Here is a 25,330-nt window from a genome sequence, read left to right as displayed (position 1 = left end):
TGATTCAGAGGCAAGTCATCATCTGAATCAAACTCCTCGATCGATTTCACTAGACCAGCAAGTCTAAAGCAGTTTTGAATCGTTTTTTGTTAAACCTCATTCCAAGATTTCGCAATTATTTTTATCGATTCTAGAATTGTTAGATTGAACATTTCCTGACTATCCAATGCTTGAATTAGGCGATACATAAAATATCTACGGTAATAGGTTTTCAGGCATTTTAATATGCCTTGATCCATTGGGTTGTATGACAGAAGTGCAATTGGGAGGCAAAAATTCTAATCTGATATTTGTCAGATCTACATTCTTTGGATGAGCTGCACAATTGTCCACTAGAAGCAATATTTTCCTTTTTTGACTTCCTAGTTTTTCATCCCACTCTTTCAAATAATTAATAAAAATGTCTAAAGTCATCTATGCGCGTCTATTCGATTTATAAATAACAGGCAGGTTCTTAATATTTTTCATGCACCTCGGTCGTTCGTATTTACCAATGACAAGAAGTTTACATTTTTCCCTACCTGTCATATTTGCACAAACCCAAACGGTGTATCTTAGCCTTGATTGTTTGCCTCCCACACACTTTTCTCCTCTAAATTTTAGTGTACGGACTGGATCTTGTAAAAGAGTCCGGTCTCATTCCCATTAAAAATATCTTTACAGCTGTAATTTTGTGCAATACCTGGCCATTTCTCGGTTGACCAGTTCACCACAGCTTCCCTGCTAACATCTCCTGCTTCACCGGACACTTTGCGACATTGATGTTGTGACGAACTTTACGAGTTCATTACGAGAGACGAGCACTTAAAATCTCCACCGTGTAATCCCTTAGATAAATCTTCCAGTTTTGCTTTTAAAAGTGGTCCACTTATAGGAATATTTTCAGTTCTTCTCACCTCAAACCATCGAATAAGAGCTGATGTGGATCACATCTGGGCGTACGGGATTCCTAATTTTCCTAATTCTTTGCGATTTATTTTCACTTGCTTGCTTGATTTTTTCACGATTGCTCCAAATTGTAGAAACTGTTGTTTTTGCCACAATTTTCCTTCTCGCAATTTCCGATTTGTTAATGCCACTTTCAATACTTTTAATGATGTCTATTTTTTCTTTCAAATTTATAGCTCTGCGCTTATCATCATTTTACCAAAAAAACTACTAAAACTCGCACTCGCACAATAACACGCAATATCCAATTTAAAACTACCGGTCATCTGATTTTGCATGTTCTATAAAAATTCTCAGAGTAGAGAACTGGAAATCCCCGTACCTTTGTACGTTACAACCGGAAAATTACTGTTAATCGGGCAAAAATATTGAACGTTATAGCCGGAATTCAAATTTTAGTTAGTACGTTATATCCAGTAAAATGACAAGACTATTTGGGCGGGTTCCGAATTATAAGTACGTAATAACCGGAAGTACGTTACATCCCATATCCCATGTACCTTATAGACGGAGTATACTGTATGTTGGTAGAAAATACAATTACGTTAAAAAAATAAACTTAATTAGATTACAAAAAAATACCTAGTCCAAAAATTCGATACCTAATCCAAATCCAGTAATTTAGATTTAAGAGTCGTTTTTTTATTTTTGATGCGCGATAATAGTCTATTTCCTCAAGTCTTCCTCCTAGTTGAATTTTATTTTTCGTTTTAGCAATGTACTCTTTATAATCCCTGTCAATATTTATATTTACTGTTTTTCGTAAATTTGAAAAATCTGCATAGTCTGTATCTCTCTTTTATATTTCCATTGCATTCCGTTTTGCGTGTTTTTACTTCCATTTTTATTAGATTAATACTGTGCCAGGAAAACCATGTAGGATATAAGATTTTTTTATTTTTAACGTATTATGTGAACAACTTCTCCCATATAAAAACATTTAAGGTTCGGATTTACATTGCCGGAACATAATAAGTTGTTCTATTGAAAGAGTTCAACTTTCTCATCTATAATCTAATAATTGCTTCAGAAAAGTTAATCTTTCGTATTACAGACAATGTTCTTTTGATACATCAGATCCAAATCTACCCCAGTGACCCATGGTGATATCCACGAGCACCAAAGGATTACATTGAATTACCCGAATATTTAAGGAATAACCCGAATATTTAAGTATTGTGCATAAATATAGCAACAAGCGATGTTTTCAAAAATATTATTTGCTCCTTTATTTATTCCATATTATTTCTTTACTTTTAAGTACACGCCCCTGTATTATTTATAAATATACCGAGATATCATAAGAATGCCAATTACAGTAAGGAACTTCATGTTTGTTTATTTAGGCAATGTCCATAAATATAGCAACATTCTTGTTTCGCATTTATTTTATCAGTTAAATATCGATTTACCTGCTGTATAAAGTTGTTATTTTTGAATCTCAGAATTAACTTAAAATGGGTCGCTCAAAAACCGTCTCTGGTGATGTAAGAAAAATTATTGTGGAGCATTACGAAAATGGTGTTAGGCAGAGTGACATTGCAAGAAGCTTACGGCTTCACAGGTCAATCGTATCCAGGGTTTGCAAAAAATTTCGCCTTACTGGAACAGCTGCACCGGCGCCCATTCCTGGTAGACCCAGAAAAACAAATTTGAGGATGGATAGGCAGCTGCTACGAATTTCCAAAGAAAATCCTTTTTTGTCTTCTTTCCAAATTTTGGCAAAATTAAAAGAGGATGGAGGAGTAAACCTCAGTTCCAGTACCGTAAGGAGAAGATTACTTAATGCCAACTTACCTGCTCGTCGCCCGCCAAAAAACTGTTACTCTCAAAGAAGAACGTCAAGGCTCGTTTTCACTTTGCCCAATCTTATGTCCACTGGTCTGTAGCTGATTGGAAGAAAGTCGTATTTAGTGATAAATCTAAATATAATTTATTGAGGACTGATGGAGTGATGTACGTCAGACGCCCCAGTGAACAAAGATTAAACAAAAAGTACATTTGCCCCACAGTTAAACATGGAGGGGGAAATATTCTTGTATGGGGATGTTTCTCGGCTCGTGGCATGGCACCCATAGTAAGAATAGTAGGCAAAATGGATCGTTTCTTCTCGATTATGAATTCATGCCAGTAACAGCCATATTTCAGCATGACAACGATCCAAAACATGCTTCTCAATTTGTTAAGAGGTGGCTATCCAATGAAAAAATAAATGTAATGGTCTGGCGATTGAGATGGCCAGACCTAAACCTTATAGAGAATTTATGGCATTACATTGACACCAAAATCAGGCACCTAACATGCTCTAATACAAATATTCTCTTTGAAATAGTGGAAAAGGCTTGGAAAGAAGTGAACAATGACTATATTATGAAAGTAATTGAGTCCATGCCAAGACGATGTGCAGATGTTATAAAGGAGAAGAGGTACTACACGAAATATTGAATTTATTTTAATTTAGTTGGGTTATATTTTTTTTCGAATCAAAACTATTTTTGAATAATAAATTTGCATAAAACAATTTGGTGTTTTATTTATTATGATACAAAAAATATGATAATATGAAAATATAAACAGGCTCTAACTATTCTTATTCTATAATATATATAAACCTGACTTATAAAATAGATACTAAAAGATATATAACAGGAAAGTTCAATGTTGCTATCTTTTTGCACAATACTGTTTATTACAGGATCATAACATAAGATAAAACTTTACAAAACATTTACTACACGGTTCAGTGGCATTTCTCGTAAGCAAAGCGTTGTCATTATAATGTGACCATGTTAAATAAGGTAAATTAAAGTCACCTAAGATTACTAGTTTTCTAGTTAAAAAAGAAATGTAGAAAAATTTAGTAGTTATTAAATGGGGCATGGGGCGGTACATACACCGTACAAATCAACAAATCTCTACCTCTCCCCAATGCCAACCTTGCCCAAAGTCTTCAATTAATTGGTTTGGGTTACATAACATAAAATCCACTAAAGACCTCTAGTGTTTTAATAATATAGTGAAAAGTTAATTCTTAACAAAATTCTTGTACCCTTCCATCTGTCTATTTGCTCACAGAAGAAAGAACTTATAATATATTTAATATTTTTTAATTTTACAACTATTATCAGCTTAAATTTACAAAAATAAGACAAAATAAGAAGTCATTGTTTCATAATAGATATGTTAAAAAATCATTCCAAAAGAGTTTTTATAGTATTTTAGGTCCTGGGCCTAAGCCAAACTTTTTTTTCGCTTATTTTACCAAGCGTATAAAGTCTTTTAAAAGAAAACCTATTGATCTTTATACAAATTATTAGTAGTTTAGTAGTACTTTATACAAGTTATTAGTAAGTATTCAGTGATAGAAACCATACGGAAAAAAATATTTTCTTCCTAAAGTTTAATATGAAGCATGGCAATTTTGTATATTATAATATTGCTGTGCTTAGACACCAGTAGTGATATGAAATTAACTCTTATTATTTTTATTATATTTTTATTATTCCTATTGATCAAATAAAAATTCCTATTGCTATACAATTAAAAAGATTATATAATAAATTTTTAATTAAATATTTTTATCAAGCTACTGAATATTTAATGAATTTAGGCATGTTTGTCTGATAAAAACACTTGAAAAGACATTTTTTTTAAGTCAAGATAGACTGACTTTAATTTTTAAATTTAGTTTGAAGAGAATGTCTTCTACTATGTTTTGTCTAATAAAGTTATCATTAAAAACGTGTTTCATAAGTAACAGCAACTATTACACTTAAAAATAGATTGTATACTCTTTTTATAAAATAATTTGAGAAAATTATTTACCAAAAAATATAATTTTTCTGGCAACTTTGTAGGTGATATCTGCGTTAACTTTTGACAATGGTTATATAATAAACCATCCTTTATTACAATAAGATTAGAGTCAATCACGCCATCAGTTTTTTTCATTTTTACATATTTTATTCTTTACTATTAAACTATTAAGAAACAAGATTATAACCTAAATATTTTGATTAAAAAAACCTTTATGGCTTATCTTCTACCACTTTTGGGTTATTATTCCTTACCCTTACCCATTTTCCAGAATGGTCCTACAAATAACCTCCTTCACTCCCGGATTTTGAGCTTTATCTTGGCTCAACTCATGCAAGTTCCAGGAACATATCCTCGCAGCGGATTCGCCGTTTCGCAGATTTTTAAAAACCTCACTTAAAATAGGTCGTGGAGAATATGCCGACAGCAATTCGAAGATGTCTCCCGCGGAAGACGGTGTCAAACCATTAGAAAGGCTTGTTCTTGTTAGAGGTCTAAAAATTGATACAAAATGTTAAAAAAAATACAAAAATAAACTATAATAATAAGCTAACCTCACAGTTTCAATAAGAGATCTTTGTTTATTGAATGATTTATTTTTTCTGTAAATTAACATAAAGAAAGAGGGTAAAGATGAACCACTTTTTTTTAACGCCAGCTATAAAGTGTACTTAGTAGTGCTTAAATAAAATGTTACCTGCATTTATTTATTAGAGAGAATTTTGTTAATGCATGTTAAAAATATGCTAATACATAAAATTTACAACTCTAAACTGCTAAAATATTCAACAACTTGTCAGTCATTTAATGTTATAACATATAACAGGATAAAAATATAATAAAATTCAAATCTTTTGACATGTATTTTGTTGAAAGAATTCTTCCTGAATATACCCCTTCGATCTAATCTGAAGGGGTGTAAGGAGTGACGGCAAAACGGAAAAACCGACCCAAATTACATTCTTACCCGCACGTGGTGCAACCTGCCAGATAATCAACGAGGCTCTGTAGACCGAATAAACGAGCCCCTTCCTCTCAACAGCTTAGGGTGGATGAGCTGTAGAGTACTAGGGCAATTCTTTTTCCTTAAATGGAGAAATCGGTCCAAAAGGCAGATCAACGGAATTGATTCAGAAAGCAACGGGAGACCACTGCATTAAAGATCTATGCAGACATCCCTAGGATATTCAAATGCCGAATACTAGTTCCAAAAGGTGGAAGAATCCCTCGGTTTCAGCTAAATAAGATTACAAAAATAGCCACCTGGAATGTTAGAACGTTATGCGCGGCAGGAAAACTGCACAACCTAACCCAAGAAATAAACAAGTTGAATGCCCAATCACTCGCCCTTGAACGAAGTGATTTAGTTAGGAGGGAAGATATTTTACTCCTCAAGAAACGATAATGATGACCTAAATCACCGACATACCGACAGAGTCGGAATACTCGTAGATAAACAACTTAAGAACTCAGTAAAAAACTTTATTCCTAGCTCTTAAAGATTTCTAGTACTCCAGCTGTGGAGCAAACCAATCTATATTAACATCATTCAGTTATGGCCCCTCGGCCTGGTGGAGAAGAAGACCTCCTGGTAAGGAGCTAAACTCCTAATAACGGAGGCCAGCAAACTCGCAAAACCTCGTAAGCTGGTGGCTTGGGTGCCGGGTCCCGTGAAGGAACCGAAAGTACTCTTACACAGGCTGGACAAAACTACATCTCCCGAGGGAAGATCTTCCTAGCTACCTTCCTCCTAGACGAGAAATCATGGGCCAAAGGGAGGAAATCGAAGCAATCGTTATACCTCAACTTTGGCAGCATAAAGCTGAGACTCCTGGGTAAGAGAAGGGGGCACAGGGCACAAGGAGCAAAGGATGGAGTAAGGCTATTCCTTTATAAACTTGCACTACTGCAAGGCAGCATCCGCGGTCTTGAGTAAGTATATGGGCGATAATGATATTCAGATAGCCCTAATCCAGGAACCGTATTTTTATAGGGGCTAAAAAAGGGTTAGGAAACCTTAAAGGGAGACTTGTGTCAAGCTAGGAAGCTACATCTTCACAAGAAACGATGTAGAGGCCACACCGCTGTGAAAGTTTTGCGACAGGGATACGGCGGCAGTCAAATTTAAAAAATACCAAAATTAACTCAGCAGAGAAGATCTACAATACAACAATAGTGTCAGCATACTTCCCGCACGATTAACAAAGGGAACCACCTCCCATTACAGTTCGGAGGTTAGAAGACCAGCAAGGTCGGACAACCTTTCAATAGAATGTGATGCCAATGCACACCCTACCATTTGGGGGACCACTGGAACAAACAAACGAGGTCAGTCACTATTAAATTATTGCAGCCTCGGGCTTAAATATATTTAATGTGGGCGACGAGCCGACATTCATCAACGTACTCCGCAGAGAAGTAATTGATCTAACACTAGGCAAGGGACGCATTTGTGACCTTGTGACAAGGTGGCACGTATCTGACGAACCTAGTTTGTCAGATCAGAGGTATATAAGGTTCGAACTAGAATCTGCGGACACAACTCCGGGGATTTACAGGAATCCCAGAAAAACCAACTGGAGTCTCTATAAAGAGACACTGAGACGTAACCTGGATAACTGTCCAACGAAGGCTAAAAACAACCTGGAGTTCGAAATACTGACAGAGTCAGTTACAGCGGCTATTAGAGATGCATTTGAAAAATCACGTCTCCCAAGCAAACCATGCCAGGCAGGGAATACCTCCTGGTGGAATCGAGAACTGAGCGAGCTCAGGCGGACAGTAAGAGAACTCTTTAACAGAGCAAAGAGAACTGGGGAGTGGAATCAATACAAAGCTTAACCACATACAATGATGCCATAAAAAAGGCAAAACGAGAAGGACGGAGGAAACTATGCAGGGACCTAATTGAGATACCAGCATATGCAAGGCTCCACTAGGCAATAGCCAAGGAGCCGCAACAGACCCAAAAAAAACCAAACCGAATGAAATCAACATACTAATGGGAGACCTTAATGTCAAAGTAGGTAGGGACAGAATAGGAACTGTGATTGGAGACTATAACTTAGGTGGCAAAAACGAAGGAGGACAAAGATTAATCCACTATTGTGAGGAAAACAATTTGGTTATTAAAAATGTATGATATAAATTATCATACTATCGCCTCTATACTTGGAAGTCATATCAAGATAAAGACCAATGCATAGTGCGCAACAAAATCATAGATTCAAGAACCTGATAACCAGTGTTGCTACAATGCCAGGTGCTGATATCGAATCGAAGATCATAATTCAGCTAGGGCCAACATCTCGCTACGTCTATCTAAAGCTAAAGGGAAAAATAAGAAGAAAAGATTCGAAATAAAACTGCTCAAAAATACGAAGAGAAGAACAGAAACGAGATCACAAGAGCAAAGGAAAAATGACTTACTGAACGATGTAAAGAAGCTGAACACCTCAATATCACGTCTTAATGTTTAAAATAAAAGAAAATAATGATGGGAATGGGTATAGACAGAATATCGGAAATCTGAAAGGAATCATGCAATTAAGCTTTTTAATGACGACCGTTTAAACAACCCAACGATTCAATTAGAAGAACTGATAAGTATATTAATAGAAGAGATCATTTAGTCAAGCTTGTGAAGAATAATAAAACCCTAGGTCCTGATAGTATGTTTTCTTTGATTTAAGTAATTTTTTTTTAAATATTAAGTGCCAACATTCTTTTGTTTACTATGCTAATTTTTTACATTTAAAAGGTTATTTTAAATGAGATGAATTTCAGTTGCTGTTTTATTCTCTCTTATTTGTATAGACTATCAGTTCACAATTATCTAAAATTAATAAAAGTTTAGTTCGTCTCGATTCTTTCTGTTGGTCGGATAGGCATAGGGGATCATAACACTAGGAGCTTTTTCGTCCGGCTTCGTTTGGCTTCTTTTTCTAATAGTAAACAGTTAGACCAATTTTTATTTTTGTTCAACAACATATCAACAAGTTCAATATCAGTCCAAGAGGTCTGCTTTGTAACAGGTATTTATTTCGTCAATATGTAATCTCATAGAATTCGAAGGATCCGAAATAACTGCAACGTCGCTTCGGAGGCGGCGCCATCGCAGATACGCCACGTGCATTGCTGGCATTCAAATGGATCATCTGACAACGCTTCTACGCAGTCTTCGCTATATGACGGGTAAGACGCAAACTTTTTTATACAATGTGGATCCAAGTAATTCAATTTGCAGATGGATCCCTTTGATCGCAATCGCCCAATTTAAATCTTGGACAGTTTTTATTCACCACCTTGCAGTTATTCACTATTTGCCTGAAGGCGCACTTGCCAATCTTCTTACCACAATCGCTCGACCCTGTATTGTCAGCGGGATAAGTGTATAATCGCTTCAGGATTTTATAGGTAGTTGAATAGTTCCTCGATTGAATCAGTCCTATTATTTTGTATTTTCATAGTTTATCTTCGGCTTTCGATTGGTCCGTGTAAGCCACATGAAGTATTTTTTGGATGTTGGAAGGAAATGGGCTGTTATCAGTTGCTTTTTCCGCCCATTTTCGGGGCTTAAAGTCAAATTTAAATTCTGGTTTGCTCGAGGCCTGTAGGTCCGCAAATAAAGTAGAAGATTCCTCCTTGAAAGTTATTAGACGCACTCATTGGAGCTTGGTGACATTTGATATTTTGTAACAAATTTTTTTGAGTTTTAACAGGTTCTTTGCATTGTTGCGTTTCTAGGCTAGCTAGCTGAAATGTGCGTACTTAAGCGGGCACTTCTCGAAATGTACTTGTTACAGGTCTGTATGTGAGAGCCATTTTGGCTCGATGATGTTAGGTCATGAAGAATAAAACGACAACTGAATGAAATGAAATCACAACTATATGTTTTCTGCTCAGTTCTAATTTATTAATGAACAGAACATAAAGATAATTTCAACAAGAACAAAAAGATGACAAGGGACATACTCCTTCCATGTACTTTTATAACTTCACAAAATCAAGTAATGCAAAAACATAAAAAGATTACCAGTTTATAAGTCTAGTGAGTTATTTGTTGAAGCTTTTTCTGCGAATTTTGCACACGAAGCTCTATAAAAAATGTAAAGAAGCTAGCGGCAACAGTCAGTTTGAGTTTGGAAATAATTTCAGAACAAGAGAAGCAATATTCAGTATACAAACCTTGGTACCAAATTGTCAGCACCAAAGAAAGAAAGGGTGTTTTCATGTGTTTCAACTGTTATGAGAAGGCCTTCGACAGTGTAAAACCTGACCTAATATCGTACCTTGAGGAGCTGGGTCTAGATAGTAAAGACATTCGATTAATTCGCAATCCCGAAGAGTTCGATATAAAAAAGGGTGTAAACAAGGCTGCGTTTTATCACTAAGGTTGATCAATCTCGGTTTTAGATAACGCTATATGTATTAAAGTGAACGGAATACATATCAACAATATCAGATATGCAGATGTTACTGTAATAATCGCGGATAATGAAAATGATCTTCAGGAATCACTGAATCATGTAAATGAAACAAGCATAAGATTAGATCTGAAAATAAATACAAAAAAAAACGAACTAATGGTCATGAATAGGACAAACATGGTCGTGTATAGGACTAATATTCCACAAACTTGAATTCAGGTAAATGAAAAGAATATTGAGCAAGTGACACAAAATTCAAGTATCTGGCGTCTATCTTGAACCAAAATTGGGACCCAGAACAAGAGATTAGATGTAGAATAGAATCAAGAGCAACTTTCTTTAAATTCAAAAAACTCAAAAATAAAAGACTGAGATTCATAACTCTAAAATGTGAAGTTTGGCCAGTTTTTTTGTACGGTTTAAAGGATTAGACATTAAAAGCAAGTTAATAAATAAATTGAAAGATTTCGAGACGTGATGTCTGAGAAGAATGCTGAGAATATCTTGGGTAGACCACATAAGAAATGAAGAAGTTGTTCAAAGACAACCAATAAAAAATCCTGATCTTTTCCAAGTATTAAAACGTAGAAAATATCATACTTAGGATATATTATGAGAGGAAAACGCTATAAATTCCAGCGCCTTATCCTTTAAGATAATATCGAAGTAGGAAAGAAGGGAATAGGAAAAGGGAGGCTTTCGTTGTTAGGGAATATTAGAGAATGGACGGGTATAAGTAGTTTTCAAATCCAAAATGCTGCAACTGACAAAAGCATATGACGGACGCCTATGCAAGAATTTGCATGGCATGGGTAGAAGAAGAATACATTGGATATAAAGTAATTTTTACCAACAAATAAAGTGTTACGAAAAATTAAAAACCAAAGAAAATCTTTAAAAGATTTTATTGTCTGAACCCTAAACAAAAGCATGCCACAAGCCGGTAAAGCATTATTGCTTCTTGAAATAATGATGTAACGTAAGAAATTTGCAAAAAATTAATAACAAATAATTATGAACCTGTAATGCACTTATTAACCCTTAATCAAGCAGAATTGTGAAATGATTATTTCTCGGTACAGGCACTTGAAAATGTTTAATCAAGATGTACTAAAGGAAAACAATTATAAAAAAATTATGTTTGTCACGTGATTACATATTTTATAGGACATTTAAGTAATATAAATACTGCTATTATCTCTGTCCACTTAAGAAATTATTAATCACAGATTTAAAATAATTAACCATCAGACAGTAATAAATAAATATTAAAAATTATTTTAAATTTTAATTGGTAAAAAATTATAATAAGTTTTATTCATTTGCATATCATCATCCCAACCCTAATAGTACATCACTGAACCATAATACATCTAATATCCACCTTTGAACTCCTAATAAATCAACTGACAATGATTGGATTACAGTCTTAACATATCTTTTTCTGCACATAATGTACATTTCATTAGCCAAAATCTAAACAATTTTTGTAGTGTAAATTGTCATCAGGAACTAAGAGAAATAGCCGCCAAAGTTGTAAAAGCATAAAAACAAAATTAAACTAACGTGAACGCAATTTACTGCTTAATGATTTTGACTTAGTTGTGTTATCGGAGACATGGTTAGATAATTCTATTATTAATGCAGCTTTTAGCTTTAAAGGCAGACTTATTTTAAGAAATGACAGGAGTAAAATACTAACAGATAAATCTCAGGGGGGTGATGTGTTATTTGCAATTAAAGACAGCTTCATTGCTACTAAAGCAAACATTTTTGATACTGGTCAGAAAGCATTGTGTATTAGAATACCACTTGGTGGTTTTTCCTACTTATTTATCATTGCAGTGTTGTTTAGCGATGAGAATAACCTAATGATTTGATAACCGGATTATTCGAATAACGCTGATATTGAATACTTGTTGATCTATAGAACGAGGTTGTCTATGGTTTTTAGTTTTTATTTTAATCGTTATCGTTATTATAGAATTGAAAACTGAAAAATTCATACAGATTACGAATATCCCTTGTAGTAATTGGCAATTTGATTATATTTGGATTTGTTGTCTTTAGTCTAAGCGAAAAAGCGGCATGTATGTATGTTGGGTAGAAAAGTTATTCAATGTTATGGTGGCCAGATAAGAATTCGAAGTGCTGTATTTTGGAAACTATTCGTCGTAGAGACTTGCGGTAAAAAATTTTATGACTAAAGTGGCCAAAAGAATACCGTGAAAAATATTTTTAGATTTCCAAGATGGTCGCCAGGGGGCGTAACCGCCGTATTAAACTTTTAAGTATTTTTTACTGAAATCTACTCAGTAAAAATATATGCTTTTTAAAGCTCAGCTTTACGCGAGTAATTTTTGTTTAACACTTTGTGACGTATCTATTAAAATAAAGTAGTGGGGGGTAAATCAATGTTTTTTTTTTAAATAAACAGCTGTTACTCCTAAACGACTGAACGCATTTTAACAAACTTGGTCTCGTTGAAAAAAACCGCAAGTCTCTACGAATAGTTTCCAAAATACAGCACTTTGCATTCTTATCTGGCCACCCTGTACATCAAACTTAAAACATCATTTATTGATAATTCATTGTATCCAAATTCAACAAATTGAAAGTGTACCTGCTAGTAATGACACAGAAATTGAAAATACTCCATTATTTTCAGGTCAAGATACCACGGTGACACTCTCGATAAAGGACACTTCTTCTGTAGTAACTCCAAGATCCACGGATAACACAAAACTCCAGAAAAATGAGCAGGATGTGAAATTAAAACTGGAAATTGATGCAAATTTATGAAAGATGGTAACAGATGCACTTTCAGACTTTATCTATTGTGGAGAACACATAGCTTTTAGAAGATCATCAAATTTTTACAAATTTATATAAACCGTCGAGTAGAAAGCATCTGTCAACAGTGATTCTACCTCGTTACTATGCAGGAGCAAACAGTTAAAGCTTCTTTATAAAATATTGAAAATATTGCTATCGTCCCTGATATTTGAACTACTGATAGCTATATTGGTTATATTACTTTTACAGGACATATCAAGTGACAAATTAAATCTTTATATGCAGTACATGCACGATTAAAGGAACAAATTCATTTAAAACTCAGGTATTTTTTTCTTATTTTATTTTTGGGACACGTCGCGTCGATTAGCATTGCGGGTTTTTTGCAATAAAAATTTTCTATGCACGGTCCCTCAAGTACAGACTATGCCGTCAACATGATTTTTTTTTAATGGAATACCCTGTATATCAGGAAATTTTACAATTCTATAATATATTCGGAATACTTTTTGTATAGCATACTATATGCCTAAAGTCAGCGGTTTGTCAAATTTGACGTAATAGACTAAGGAATTATACGACATTAAAAAATTACAATATTTATTGCAAGTGATGTTAAATTAGTTATCCATTTATTTCAATGCATTTTTGAAGTTCGTAAATAACTTCCAATTGCACATTTTCAATAACTTGCGGATCGATTAGTCTTATTTCTTGTCGAATTCTTTGCGTTAAATCATCAACATTATCTGGTCTATTCACATAAACTTTAACTTCAAATAGCCTCATAAGAAAAAAATCTAATGGGGTTATATCCGGTGACCTTGGTGGCCACTCAATCGGTCCCTTTCGTCCAATCCATCTGTTAGGAAAACTGGGCAAAGTGAGAAGGCCGTCTTGTTGAAACCATATCTCGTTACTAGGTATGTCAGCATGAGTTTCATTAAATAGCTTATTAGTATTTCAGAAATGACAACTAATATGACAAATATACTCACAAATAAACCGTTATCGAAATAAGTTCTTAAATTGAAAAAAGAAATCACATACAAAATTAATGTGGGCACCATAGTTTCTACTTGAGACACCCTGTAACCAAAATTTTTTATTGCAAAGAACGCATTAAATAGATTAGAAAACACATTAAATATTAGTTGCAATAAATTAAGAATAAATGTTTATGTTTTAATTTCATATGTTTCGTCATATTTGACAAACCATTCACTTTAGGGATAAGGTTTGCTATACAAAAAGTATTCAGAATATATCATAGAATTGTAAAACGTCATAATATACAGGGTGTTCTATTTTAAAAAATTAATGTTGACGCCATAGTTTCTACTTAAGGCACCCTGTATAGTAATTTTTTATATAAAAAAACACGCAAGTGACAATACTAATCGATGTGTCCAAAAGATCAAAGAGAAAAATACCTGAATTTTAAATGAATTTGTTCCTTTCATCGTGAATGCTCTGTAGGTATATGGCTCTCATATAGGAGAAAATATTGTAAATGATATAAGACTTATTTTAACTGAATGAAATGTCATCGATAAGATTGTACCAGTTTTATCCACTAATGGAGCAAATATGAAAAATGCCATTAGTACTCATTTTCAAAAACCTTTGTCTTGTTAATTTAAGTGTCAATGACGCTTTGTCAAGTAGCGAAAAATTGTCACTATTGTTGGTCATTTCAAGCATAGTACAGACGCGAATCATAAATTAAAATTTGGTGAAGAATGGATGAGCCTTCCAGTATTAAAAGTCAAACAAGATGTGTCAACGAGATCGAATTCATGTTATATCATGTTGGAAAGACTTTTGGAAATAAAAGTTCCACTAAGTGTTTTACCTGAATTATATCAACTTGCAACAACAACTGTGCTTGGCTTCGTTGTATATTGAACATAAGAACGTTCTACCATTTTCATTTTTACTTGTTGTCGGTCAAATTCTATAAATCGCTTTTGATGTGATCGTCGTCGCCGAACTGTTTTATTACAATGCCAGTTTACAATATTCAATAATAACTCTTATATTATTAGGAGTTTTCTGCACAAAGGCAGCTCAAATTTCACATCTCTGATGGCAATATCTCTTAAAGTCCTTCTAAATTAAAGTCAAAAATGCACAACCACTTTCATATGAGTTGTTTGCTCGGGTAAATATGCACTCATCTATGAGGATTCCGCCCTGCAGCCACTACCGTTTAGAATGGCTTTTGCAAGGAAATATCACATCGCTATAATGCTTAGTCATTGCTTACTGAATACTGAACATCTTTTTTTCTTTCGCTGTTTGGTGTCGTAAATAAATTTATTTATCCCTAACAGTGGTAGCAATTCATATGAATTTTTTTTAGGAAAATTTCGGCAAACCTCGTGGGTTAACAAAATTCAGTATGTAAGCTCTATATGCAGTAGCGATCGCTTAAATACGCTCGTTATTTATTTCTTTTAACAATTAACTTGCTTGCCATTTAAACCCATGTCATTTGTTCGTGGTCGGCTGATCTTTGAGGACGAAATATTTGGGACCATTAATAAAATTAAAGGGAACAATGCTATTGCTTCAGATAGCACTCCAGCTTATGTACTGAAGGGTGGCCGTGATTATTTGTTGAGGCCATTAGCTAGGATATTCTTTCCATTGTGTCTTTAAAAGTAATTCTGGAGTTCCCCAGGTCAATCTTGGACTACTCTTGTATTTGGCTGCTATCAATGATTATTTACCGACGATTTAAAATCGTTTTCTTTAACCCATTTGACCCTGAAACTATATTTTTCCGAATTTGTATATTTTTTTCTTAAAAACGGTCAATAGAAGGTCCCATAAGTCGAGAAAAAATCATGATTTTTTTTTTCAATTTCCAGTTTTGGAAAAAACGGCGGTCCTTTTAAAAGGACGGTAGAATAAAGGGCTACTATTAGAAAAATAAGTAAAGACTTAAAAATATGTTTATATATCTTACAAAATGCTTAGCAAAATACTTAAAACTTAAACTTAAAAACTAATTTGTATGATAGTCCACAAAACAGTTTTTAGGTGAAGACCAACTTCACATTTTTGGCACATAAAATTTGCTTTTTTGTGGCATACAGCACATTTCCGCTGACTCTCGTGATATGTAACTAAATGATCTAGTCTATCGTAAAGTGAGAATTGGAATGCAGTTTTTGGCAATTTCGAAGGTCCTCTCTTAGTTGTTTTCCTGTACGTTTCAAGCAGCTGTGTCCCTAGATCACTTCTAAACTGAAGTTGGTAAAGAGTACCACCATTATTCCTATGGAGTTGCCACGAGTTTTGTGAGGCCATGTCTACACAGTGGGAAAATAACGGAAAATACCACTTTTTACCTCGTACTGAAACTCTATATTGGCTTATGTTTTGGTCACTACGGTCTACACCTCCCATATTTTCGTTTTATGCCTTGATCAATTGAGGCTGATCTATATAAACATGCTTTTTTTTAGCCTGTGAAAATCGTTTGACCTTATTTACTGGCAAAACTGAACATGCATTGGTAGCTAAAGTAACAACGCTGTTGTCATTCCATTTGCATAATGCGATTTCATTATCGGCAACACCCCATTCAAATGTACCTCGTGTCTCTTTCTTCAGACATGCCGCATTGCTAAATGGAGATTGTGGGATCCGGTTTTCACGTATAGTACCAGTTGCCTTGATGTTCCTCAATTTTAGCTCCTTTAGAAGTGACAAAGATGTGAAAAAATTGTCAAAAAATATGTAAAAGGGCTGGTAAGGCATTTTCTGTAAAACATCTGCATATTGGAGAACAACTGACGCTCCCAAACCCAGGTGTTTATATTTGTCCGGAATTGTTGTCTGAAAAATTGTAATGCCTGTAGGAATGTCCGAGGTAGAGTTATTCTCCAATTCCTCTAAGATTTCTGCCATGTTTAGTGGCTTTTTCCAATACCTGTAAAAAACCACATAGTAGTATATAATCCTACCGTCCTTTTAAAAGGACTCGTTTAATTAAACGCTCCTGGATTGATCAAGAAGTGTGAAACATAACCACAAATATATAAAAAGGTCAGTATGTTATGTTATTTGTTAAAAACAACCAAAACAAGAACGAAAAAATAAACGAGTTTTAACATATCTTACCTTGAGTCACTCATTGCAAAATCACTAGAAACACAGCGTGTTTTATTCGTCACTATCGATCCCAAAATTAACAAAATCCTAACGATCGCGATTGACCTTGTTTAAGATGTTAACTAAATATAATGTGACACTGGCGACATCTTCAAACCGTCAGCTGAATCAGAAAAATACAGGTTTCTTTTTGAAATCCTTTTAAAAGGACGGTAGGCGTAAATGGGTTTTAAATCCAATCAGAGAATGATTGTCAGGCATTGCGAGATGAATTTTGTGATGTTATCACCTGGTGCGAATTAAACAGCTTCAGATTAAATATCAGTAAGTTTACTCGGATATCATTCACCCTAAATGGTAATCTTATACTGTTTAACTACACCTTAAATGATGAACATCATTAAACAGTATCGCAGCAGAAGGATCTCAGAGTAATTTCTGTCACCACTCTTTAATATTTCACATTTGATCTAAAGTAAAAAATGCCCCAAAAATCTCTGGATTTATTACTAGAACCACAATAATACTAAAACCTTTATAAAAGTTCTTTCATCTAAAAACGTTGTGAATCTTTTAACCTGTATGCTTCCGATATTGACATTGATGCAGCTAGTTTGAATCAGTTTATTCAATAATACTAAATAAACAACAGACCTGAACTTAAGTACCTAGCATGCATTGATTATTGTATTTTACTGGTGTAGGAAATTTTTGCGTTATTATGTGCATTATATTTTCTTCTATTATATTTTCATCTTCTGATACATGTAATAAATAAAAAAAGTAAAATAAAAGAAAATCTGCTCTGCAAAAAAAATGTGAAGTAATAATGTTGGGGAAAAATCTAATTATATTCAAATTTAACTCTTAATTAGTTATTTGACAACGCCAAGGTCACTAATATATTGAAAACTGACTCTTTAATCCACTGTATAGCTAATCAGGTTTTTAAGAAAGCCATGAAAAAAAGCGGGTAAAGAAAACTAATATACAGTTGGCCAAAGTGAAACTAATACATCTGATGTTTAATATATACACTTTGTGTATATTTACACTGCAAAGTATTTCCACAAGTTTATCTGGGACCATTATGCAGACATACATTTTATTTTTGCAACAAATAGATTTTAAAAATTGATGATTTTAAAAGAAAAAATAATTAATGGATGTACTTTAAGAAAATGATGTAAAGTCTATATACATTTGTTTTCTCTATTAAAACAAAAATTTTTTTTTTTATAGAATAGAAATTAAAGAGTGTATAAGTCCAACTTTGACTAATCATATATAAAATATAATAAACTGTCATTTAAATGTTAATAATTTGACATAAAACTAATAATACATATTACCTATGAGGCCTTCCATTAGTCTGTGATTGCAAAGGAGCACTAAATCCATTTGTAAGTATACCAGGCCGAGTAACTGAAATTTCACTCATAGAATCATCATCATCCTCCAGAGTAAGATACCTGGTAATATTATCAAGCCTCATCTTATTAACATGCTTAACTTTAAGTAAATCATCTATCTAAAAAAGGCATAATAGTAAAAAACTTAAAAGTATGTACTTCCTAAAGTATCCACTAAAGAGAAAAAACAGCATAATTTTTGGACTTTTCCCCTATTTTTCAAGCAATTTATGATAGTCAATATTTTAAGTCAACATATTTTACCTTAAAGAATTTGAAAATTGTAATTAAAAAACAATTCCATGAAAAAAACAAAAGACTTTATGGAAAGACAGGAATGCCAAATTTATCATTACCCTTGGATTCTATTGGCACTTCTAGTGTTTTTTAATAAGGGTCTTATATATCTATCTTCAAATAATTTTGAATTATTAAAGCTTACATTAATATAAAATACAGGTAATGTAGGGATATACTTCAAAGTTATTGAATTTTTGACCTATTAGTAGATTTTGTATTAATTTTTTATAATGAAGATAGATTAAAAACTACAAATCCTAAAGCTCTGTTACAAGTGTCAAAAAAATACCAGTAAAATTGTTTCTGTAAATCTAATAGTTTATTTGGAAAAACCCATTAATAGAAAATTTGATAACAAGAAAATTCTTAAGTTTAAGTCTTGAATTAAACAAAATCTTATTAAAATTTTACAAATCTGTATTGTAACTATAATAATAGTTAATGCAAATTTAATAAATGGTTTTTCAAATTTTTTTCGTTTTTTTCAAAGAACTCACTTTTAACTCTAGAACAGACCAAAATAAATTGAAGGTCTCTTTATAGTGTTTACATATAAGTTGTGCCGTTGCCTTGTCTGATAGCTATGAATTTCAATATATCTTTTTAGAAAATACTGCAAATATGGAGATAGAGGAGCATGCTCTATTTTATAAATAAATAATAGATGTTGACATTTAAAACTTTGTTCTATATTGAGCCAATTTTAACATATTTATTATTGATTCATATTTACTACAATTTAAAATAGTTCGCATAGCTCTATTTTGCAGTACTTACAACTTCTTTATATCTGTTTTCAAAATAAAACAGTGATCCGCACTAGTAAAAATGTGATTTTCTTATGCTATTAAACATTAACTTTTTTGTTTGTAAAGATAGCTTGTAGCTTGAATAATGCCCAATTTTTTACCCAGTTTACCAATGACATATTCAAAATAATCAATTAAATTTAATGGACTATTTAATATAAATCCAAGGTATTTTATTTTGTCAACAATTTCAATATTTTTAATACTAAAATTTCTAGTGACTTTCTTTATGTTTTTAGGATTTTCCAATTCTCATACATTTTGATTTTAACAAATGCAGTCCTAATTTATTAACACACAGCCATGAGTGATAATGCTCTGATTCCCTTGGGTTCTGTGTTTTTGGAATGGGTTTTACAATTGAGCACTTTTGGCATTTTACCAACTTTCAGAAAAGAGTTTATAAGTTTCAGTAATGGGTATCCTGTAATGTAAAAAAATAGATTAAAAAATAATAAAAAAAAACAAAGTCTATTCCATCAGAACTTATCCTATTAACCTGTTAAAACAGTAATTTTTTCTCAAAAATTCAAACACAAAAGTCTCAAAAATTAATTTGCTGAAATGTATAAAAGAAGGAGGTGTGAAAAATGTCCTGGTAATGGTATTTGTGTGTCAAAAATTTCACAATATTAAGCAAAGTTTGACTGATTTACTGATTTATTGTTAATGAGTCTATCGAGTTGATTATATCCTGGATGCTAATAGCAATCCAAGTACAAATTATTTAATGAATGCCCAATTTTTAATATATTAGAGACAATTTTATTTTTAATTTTCAACCATGTGTTTTTTCAAATATTATGAATTTAAGGGTCTGCCACATGCTTTTAGGATTGCCATTTACACAGTTAATATTTTGTTTATAAAGAAAGTTCCTTAATATATTAACATTTAAACTTATTTCTACACATCTTATAATGGTCCCATGATGTTGGTGTATTGAAAATTTTACATTCATTGGAACTATGGATTTTATTCTTATAAGCCTCATTAACCCTATTATTAAGCTATGTGACACTGTTCATCTCCTTTGACAAGAGGTCATGACTACTTTTTGAGTTGAAGAAAAAATTATGTAACTCAACAAATCAACATTACAACTATTATACTCCCAATTATATGTTATAAGGCACTCCATGCATTTGTCTAATGTCTATATCTATGCTCATTTTGTTTTTTCCAAAATATATTGAGATCTCCTAATAAAATAATGTCTATTGCAAAATCATATTGATCAAGCCTCTGACTAAAAAAATCTAAAAATATACTATGACTACTGTTTGGTGAATGATATAATAATACTAAGTCAAACTTGTTTTTACTAAAGCTTATTTTTACATGGATAAGCCAAAGATTTAAATATATATTTTTGTAGATACCCCCTTAAAATTTAAAATATTTTTTTTTAATAAAAATGAATAACTCTGCATCTACTCTATCTTATACTAACAAATAATCAACTCTAAATCATATATTGCACGAGTTATTTGGTTTTTAGTTAAACATACTATATGAAAATTCAGGTTGCAGATCATTGATTTAATTTTACTAATATTTGACTAACAACCTCTCGGCATTCAGTTATTATTTTTTCTACAGAACTATCAGAGCATGTTTTAAAACTTTGAAAACCTAAGTCCTATTATTGGCCTAACTTATTTTTTTAGCTACTTAATTTAGTTAAAAATATTGGACATTTCCTATGAATGCTGAATGTACTACACTATATTTAAATTTAAAAATCTTATTACTTTCTTGACACTTTGAACATTTTACCTTATTAATTTTAAACTGACTCTTTGGGGAGAGGTGATCATCATGACCACCATTAATGTACCTGTAACCTGTTTGGTACAACTTGTGTAACCATGACCTACTGTAGGATTATAACACTGCATTATAAAGGAACTAGTACACTGGTAATTTTCATAGAAATATATCCATCCAAACAATTATCAAATCTAATATTTAATAATACATTAGACAGTAATCACAGTATGTGTTTGTACAAGTTAAGATGCAAGTCTAATAGCTAAAAATTAATATTAAATGGTAGAAATTTAAATTATTACATGTTTAAAATCTAAACACTATTCATACAAAATATAACAAACAGAACACCTTAGGAGAACAAACTTTCATACAAAATCAGCAGCTAAATACAGATAAAGTCAGACACCAAAATATAAAACATATAAATACACATCCAGATAAAGCTGCATTAATGATAATCCATACTCAAATACTTAAAAGAATAATTTAACAAAACAATATTTAACAGAACATTATTCAGAATTATCAGTCAAAGAAAATTAAAATTGGTTTCCTCAAAAGAATAAAGGGCACCATTTACCAAATATAATTTAATTTTCCTAACAAATATTTTGGCTTCAAGATTTCTTATATAGACTGAAATAACATTAAAAAACTGGACACAATAGTAGTCGGAGCCACATCTGGTCCTAGAGAGCCTGTGATAATATTTCTACTATGTCTGTTGTTGTAATGGTGTATATCAGAATAATTAAAGAAACTTTAAGTACTAAACTGTGAGATGTTATTAGCAATGTAAACCAAACATTGATAGATGTAGGTGCAAGGAAATGGAAGTATATGGAGGTCTCTGAAGTATTGCCTACAACAATCCCTATACCCCAGCACAACCATAGTCCTGATACATCTCCATGGAAGCTTAAAAATTTTCTGTGCATGTCTAGAATAGTCCCAGTTCAGAATTGAATATCACATATTTGCAGAAAAGTAACCATGATGGTTAGTAGGCTGACAAAATAGTGAACAAGGATGTAATAGCCTTTAAGGACCTTATCATGAAAAGTATTACACTCCTGCCTGATAAGTGATGTATATGTTCTTTCAATGTTGTGTGTAAGACCACACATGGTATATGATTAGATTTATTTTTAAGCTAAAGTTTAACTTGTTGGTCTTTGATGCATTTAGGGAAATTCTATTGGCTAAAAACCATTCATGAATATTTTCATTGCTATCACCTATCATGTCCAACACAGGATCAGAAGTAGAGTACCTAATAACATGCAATGCAATTAGAAAGATCATTAATATATATGGACATGGACAGTGTGGAACACCCATGACCCATGCTCCTCTCAGTTGACACACTGTTCATAAAATCAACATATTGACAATGATCCTGAAGGTACGACTCAATTAGTCTAGCTCACACTATTAACATCGAGAGGGTATAATTTTAATTTTCTGGGCAAGGGAGGGACACAATCAAATACTTTAATGAGGTCCTAAAAAGATGCATATGAATCTATACCCAATTTCTATCCTTCAGTGATATTTTGTCTGATTCTATTTATTACCAATGTTGTAGATTTGTTATTTCTAAAACCAAATTGAGACTGTGTAAATAGATTATTTTTTTCAAAGTAGATAGTTAATTGATCCTTTTGACTCTAAAATTTTAGAAACTCTGAAGGAGAAAAATTGGGTGGTAATTTGTTAATTCTAGTTAATTAAAAACCTATTCATTAGAAAACAAAAAAAAATAATATTGGAACAAAAACTATGTTAAGACAACACTATTTTAAATAAATATAGAAGCAATTCCATCATGTCATATTCAGATGTAATTTGGTACATTGAGTACAGTGGTTTCTGGCTATTTCAAACACTAAGCTTAAAAACTATCTGGGATAAAATAAGAGGAAAGTCAAAAAATATGCTGTTCTTCTTCTTAAATAAAATACTCTATACAGTATAGACTTACTAACTCTCATAAACATTATCAATTAATTTTTTATGATGTGGATTTATTTTAATCTTATGCTGAAATAAAGATCAACAAATTTTGTAGTTATTATGTAACATATATATATATATTATATTCTACTTACTACTACTTACCTTTCTAAAGCACCCCTTTTTATTTCTGTATATAACAATAGCAGCAGCAATCTCTTGAGTCACTCCAGGTACACTTTGCAAGTCAAAAACAGTGGCCTTGTTAATATTCAATACTCGAAAAGATCTACTAGTTGCTTTTGAATCTGTGCTTTTTAAGCTATCATAACTGGGGGCCCTCGATGATACACAGCTCTGGTTTTTCCTATTCGAAACACTTATTTCAGGCTTAAGCAGTTGTAGCTTGTGTGCACCAATTCCCCTTACTACAGCTATATCCTCCACTCGTCTAAATCGGCCAATAGCTTTCCTATGTTCCACAATGTTTTTGGCAATCTCCCGGGTTATTCCTGGCAAAGTCATAAGTTCTTCCTCAGTCGCTGTATTCACGTTTAATAATTCCATCTGATGATCTGTTTCAGGTATAGTAAATGTATGGCTTAAGTTACTTTTGTGAGACCTCCGTACAAAAGATCTAAGAGACTTTCTCCTTCCCTTTGGTAAACTGGCATTATTACCCATTTCTTGACAGGTGAGGACCATTTAACTTTTGTACTCGAATTGTGCGACACTTGTCCACCACGTTAATAAAAAATTGATTAATTTTACTTAATAAGTCACCAATTGGAGACACTTTGGGACTGCTTTCAGTGCCACTGACATTGCGATCTCACGATGTTGACCTTTGATATTCGTTGTCACAATGAAAAATTGATTATATCGGAGACATTTTGTGGGACCATCATAGTTTGTTAACTCATTATTAATGTAAAAAAGCAGATATGATAATACACCTTTATCTTGGAACAACAAATTGGTAGTTTTAGAAATGTCAAATTTGACCTTGTTTACTAAAAACAGCTGATTAGTTGTCATTTGTCAAAAGATTTCGATATTGCACTAGAGTTGGGCGATTAGAATCTTTATGGAGATTCGATCCATAGGGCGTTTTCACACTAGACGACACATGCGATATCGGCAAGGCATTTTCACACTTAATGACACCATACCGACTGTTATCGTGCCAGTATTATGGAGGCATTTAATAAAAAAATATATATTTGTTATATTTGCCCTACTTCAGAAAGAAAAAAATAAATAAAACACATAGGCAATAATCCATTCTAAGACCGAGATATTTAGAAGGAACTTATTACACTTTACTGACAATAAACTTCCTAAAGTTCTTGTAACTGGGTACTAGTCTGCCGTCGTAAAAGAGAGTTCCGTATCTGCAAAATTTCTGTTTTGAGAAAACGGTTTAAACGCGTATTCCTCTATAATGGCGTGAATTATGTCTTAATGATTTCTAAAATATATTTTATTTGTTAATTTTGTGATAAAAAAATTAATAGAAATAATTTTAACATTCCTGAATTTTAACAGTAAGCTTAAAATGCACTTACGGCTTTTAAAGTTAATAAAGCAATATTTTTTAAGCCGCTCATTGTAACCAAAAAAGCTTAACTGCAAAACAAATTAGTTACGGTATTTAAAGGTACTATATTCTATAAAAACTAGAAATTATTTTAGCTTTAAATCTTTACTTGTAGTAAATATATATATTTTTTGCACCAAATAAAATAATTTGTCTTTTTTAAAGAAATGTATTTATGTTATGCTATAACGCCTATAACATAGAAAAAACACAGAGTCATTGTATAAACTTAACTCTTACAAATTTGCCAAACAACAATAATAATCGTTTCCGAATACAAAAAACAAATACAAAAAACACAAGAACAAAGACATTCATTCTAAGTTTTAATATGGATATTAACAATCAGCTTTATTCAAAAGT

The 25,330-nt window shown here is 32.5% G+C and overlaps 1 protein-coding gene across 1 annotated transcript in view; it reads right to left on the bottom strand.

Moving 5' to 3' along the window:
- Positions 1-24,366, bottom strand: part of LOC126745794 (endonuclease/exonuclease/phosphatase family domain-containing protein 1-like) — a 55,629-nt gene extending 31,263 nt beyond the window's left edge. Inside the window, exons 1-3 of the mRNA XM_050453793.1 lie at positions 23,533-24,366; positions 18,467-18,645; positions 5,025-5,258 (exon numbers count right to left, since the gene is read on the bottom strand). Of these exons, the coding sequence (XP_050309750.1) occupies positions 5,025-5,258; positions 18,467-18,645; positions 23,533-24,072 (953 nt within the window). The 5' untranslated portion in view covers positions 24,073-24,366. The remainder of the gene's footprint in view (positions 1-5,024; positions 5,259-18,466; positions 18,646-23,532) is intronic.
- Positions 24,367-25,330: the final 964 nt, after the last annotated feature.

The sequence above is a fragment of the Anthonomus grandis genome, chromosome 16 (genome assembly GCF_022605725.1).
Source record: "Anthonomus grandis grandis chromosome 16, icAntGran1.3, whole genome shotgun sequence".
NCBI classification, from domain to species: domain Eukaryota; kingdom Metazoa; phylum Arthropoda; class Insecta; order Coleoptera; family Curculionidae; genus Anthonomus; species Anthonomus grandis.
This window is presented reverse-complemented; position numbering and strand designations above follow the sequence as displayed.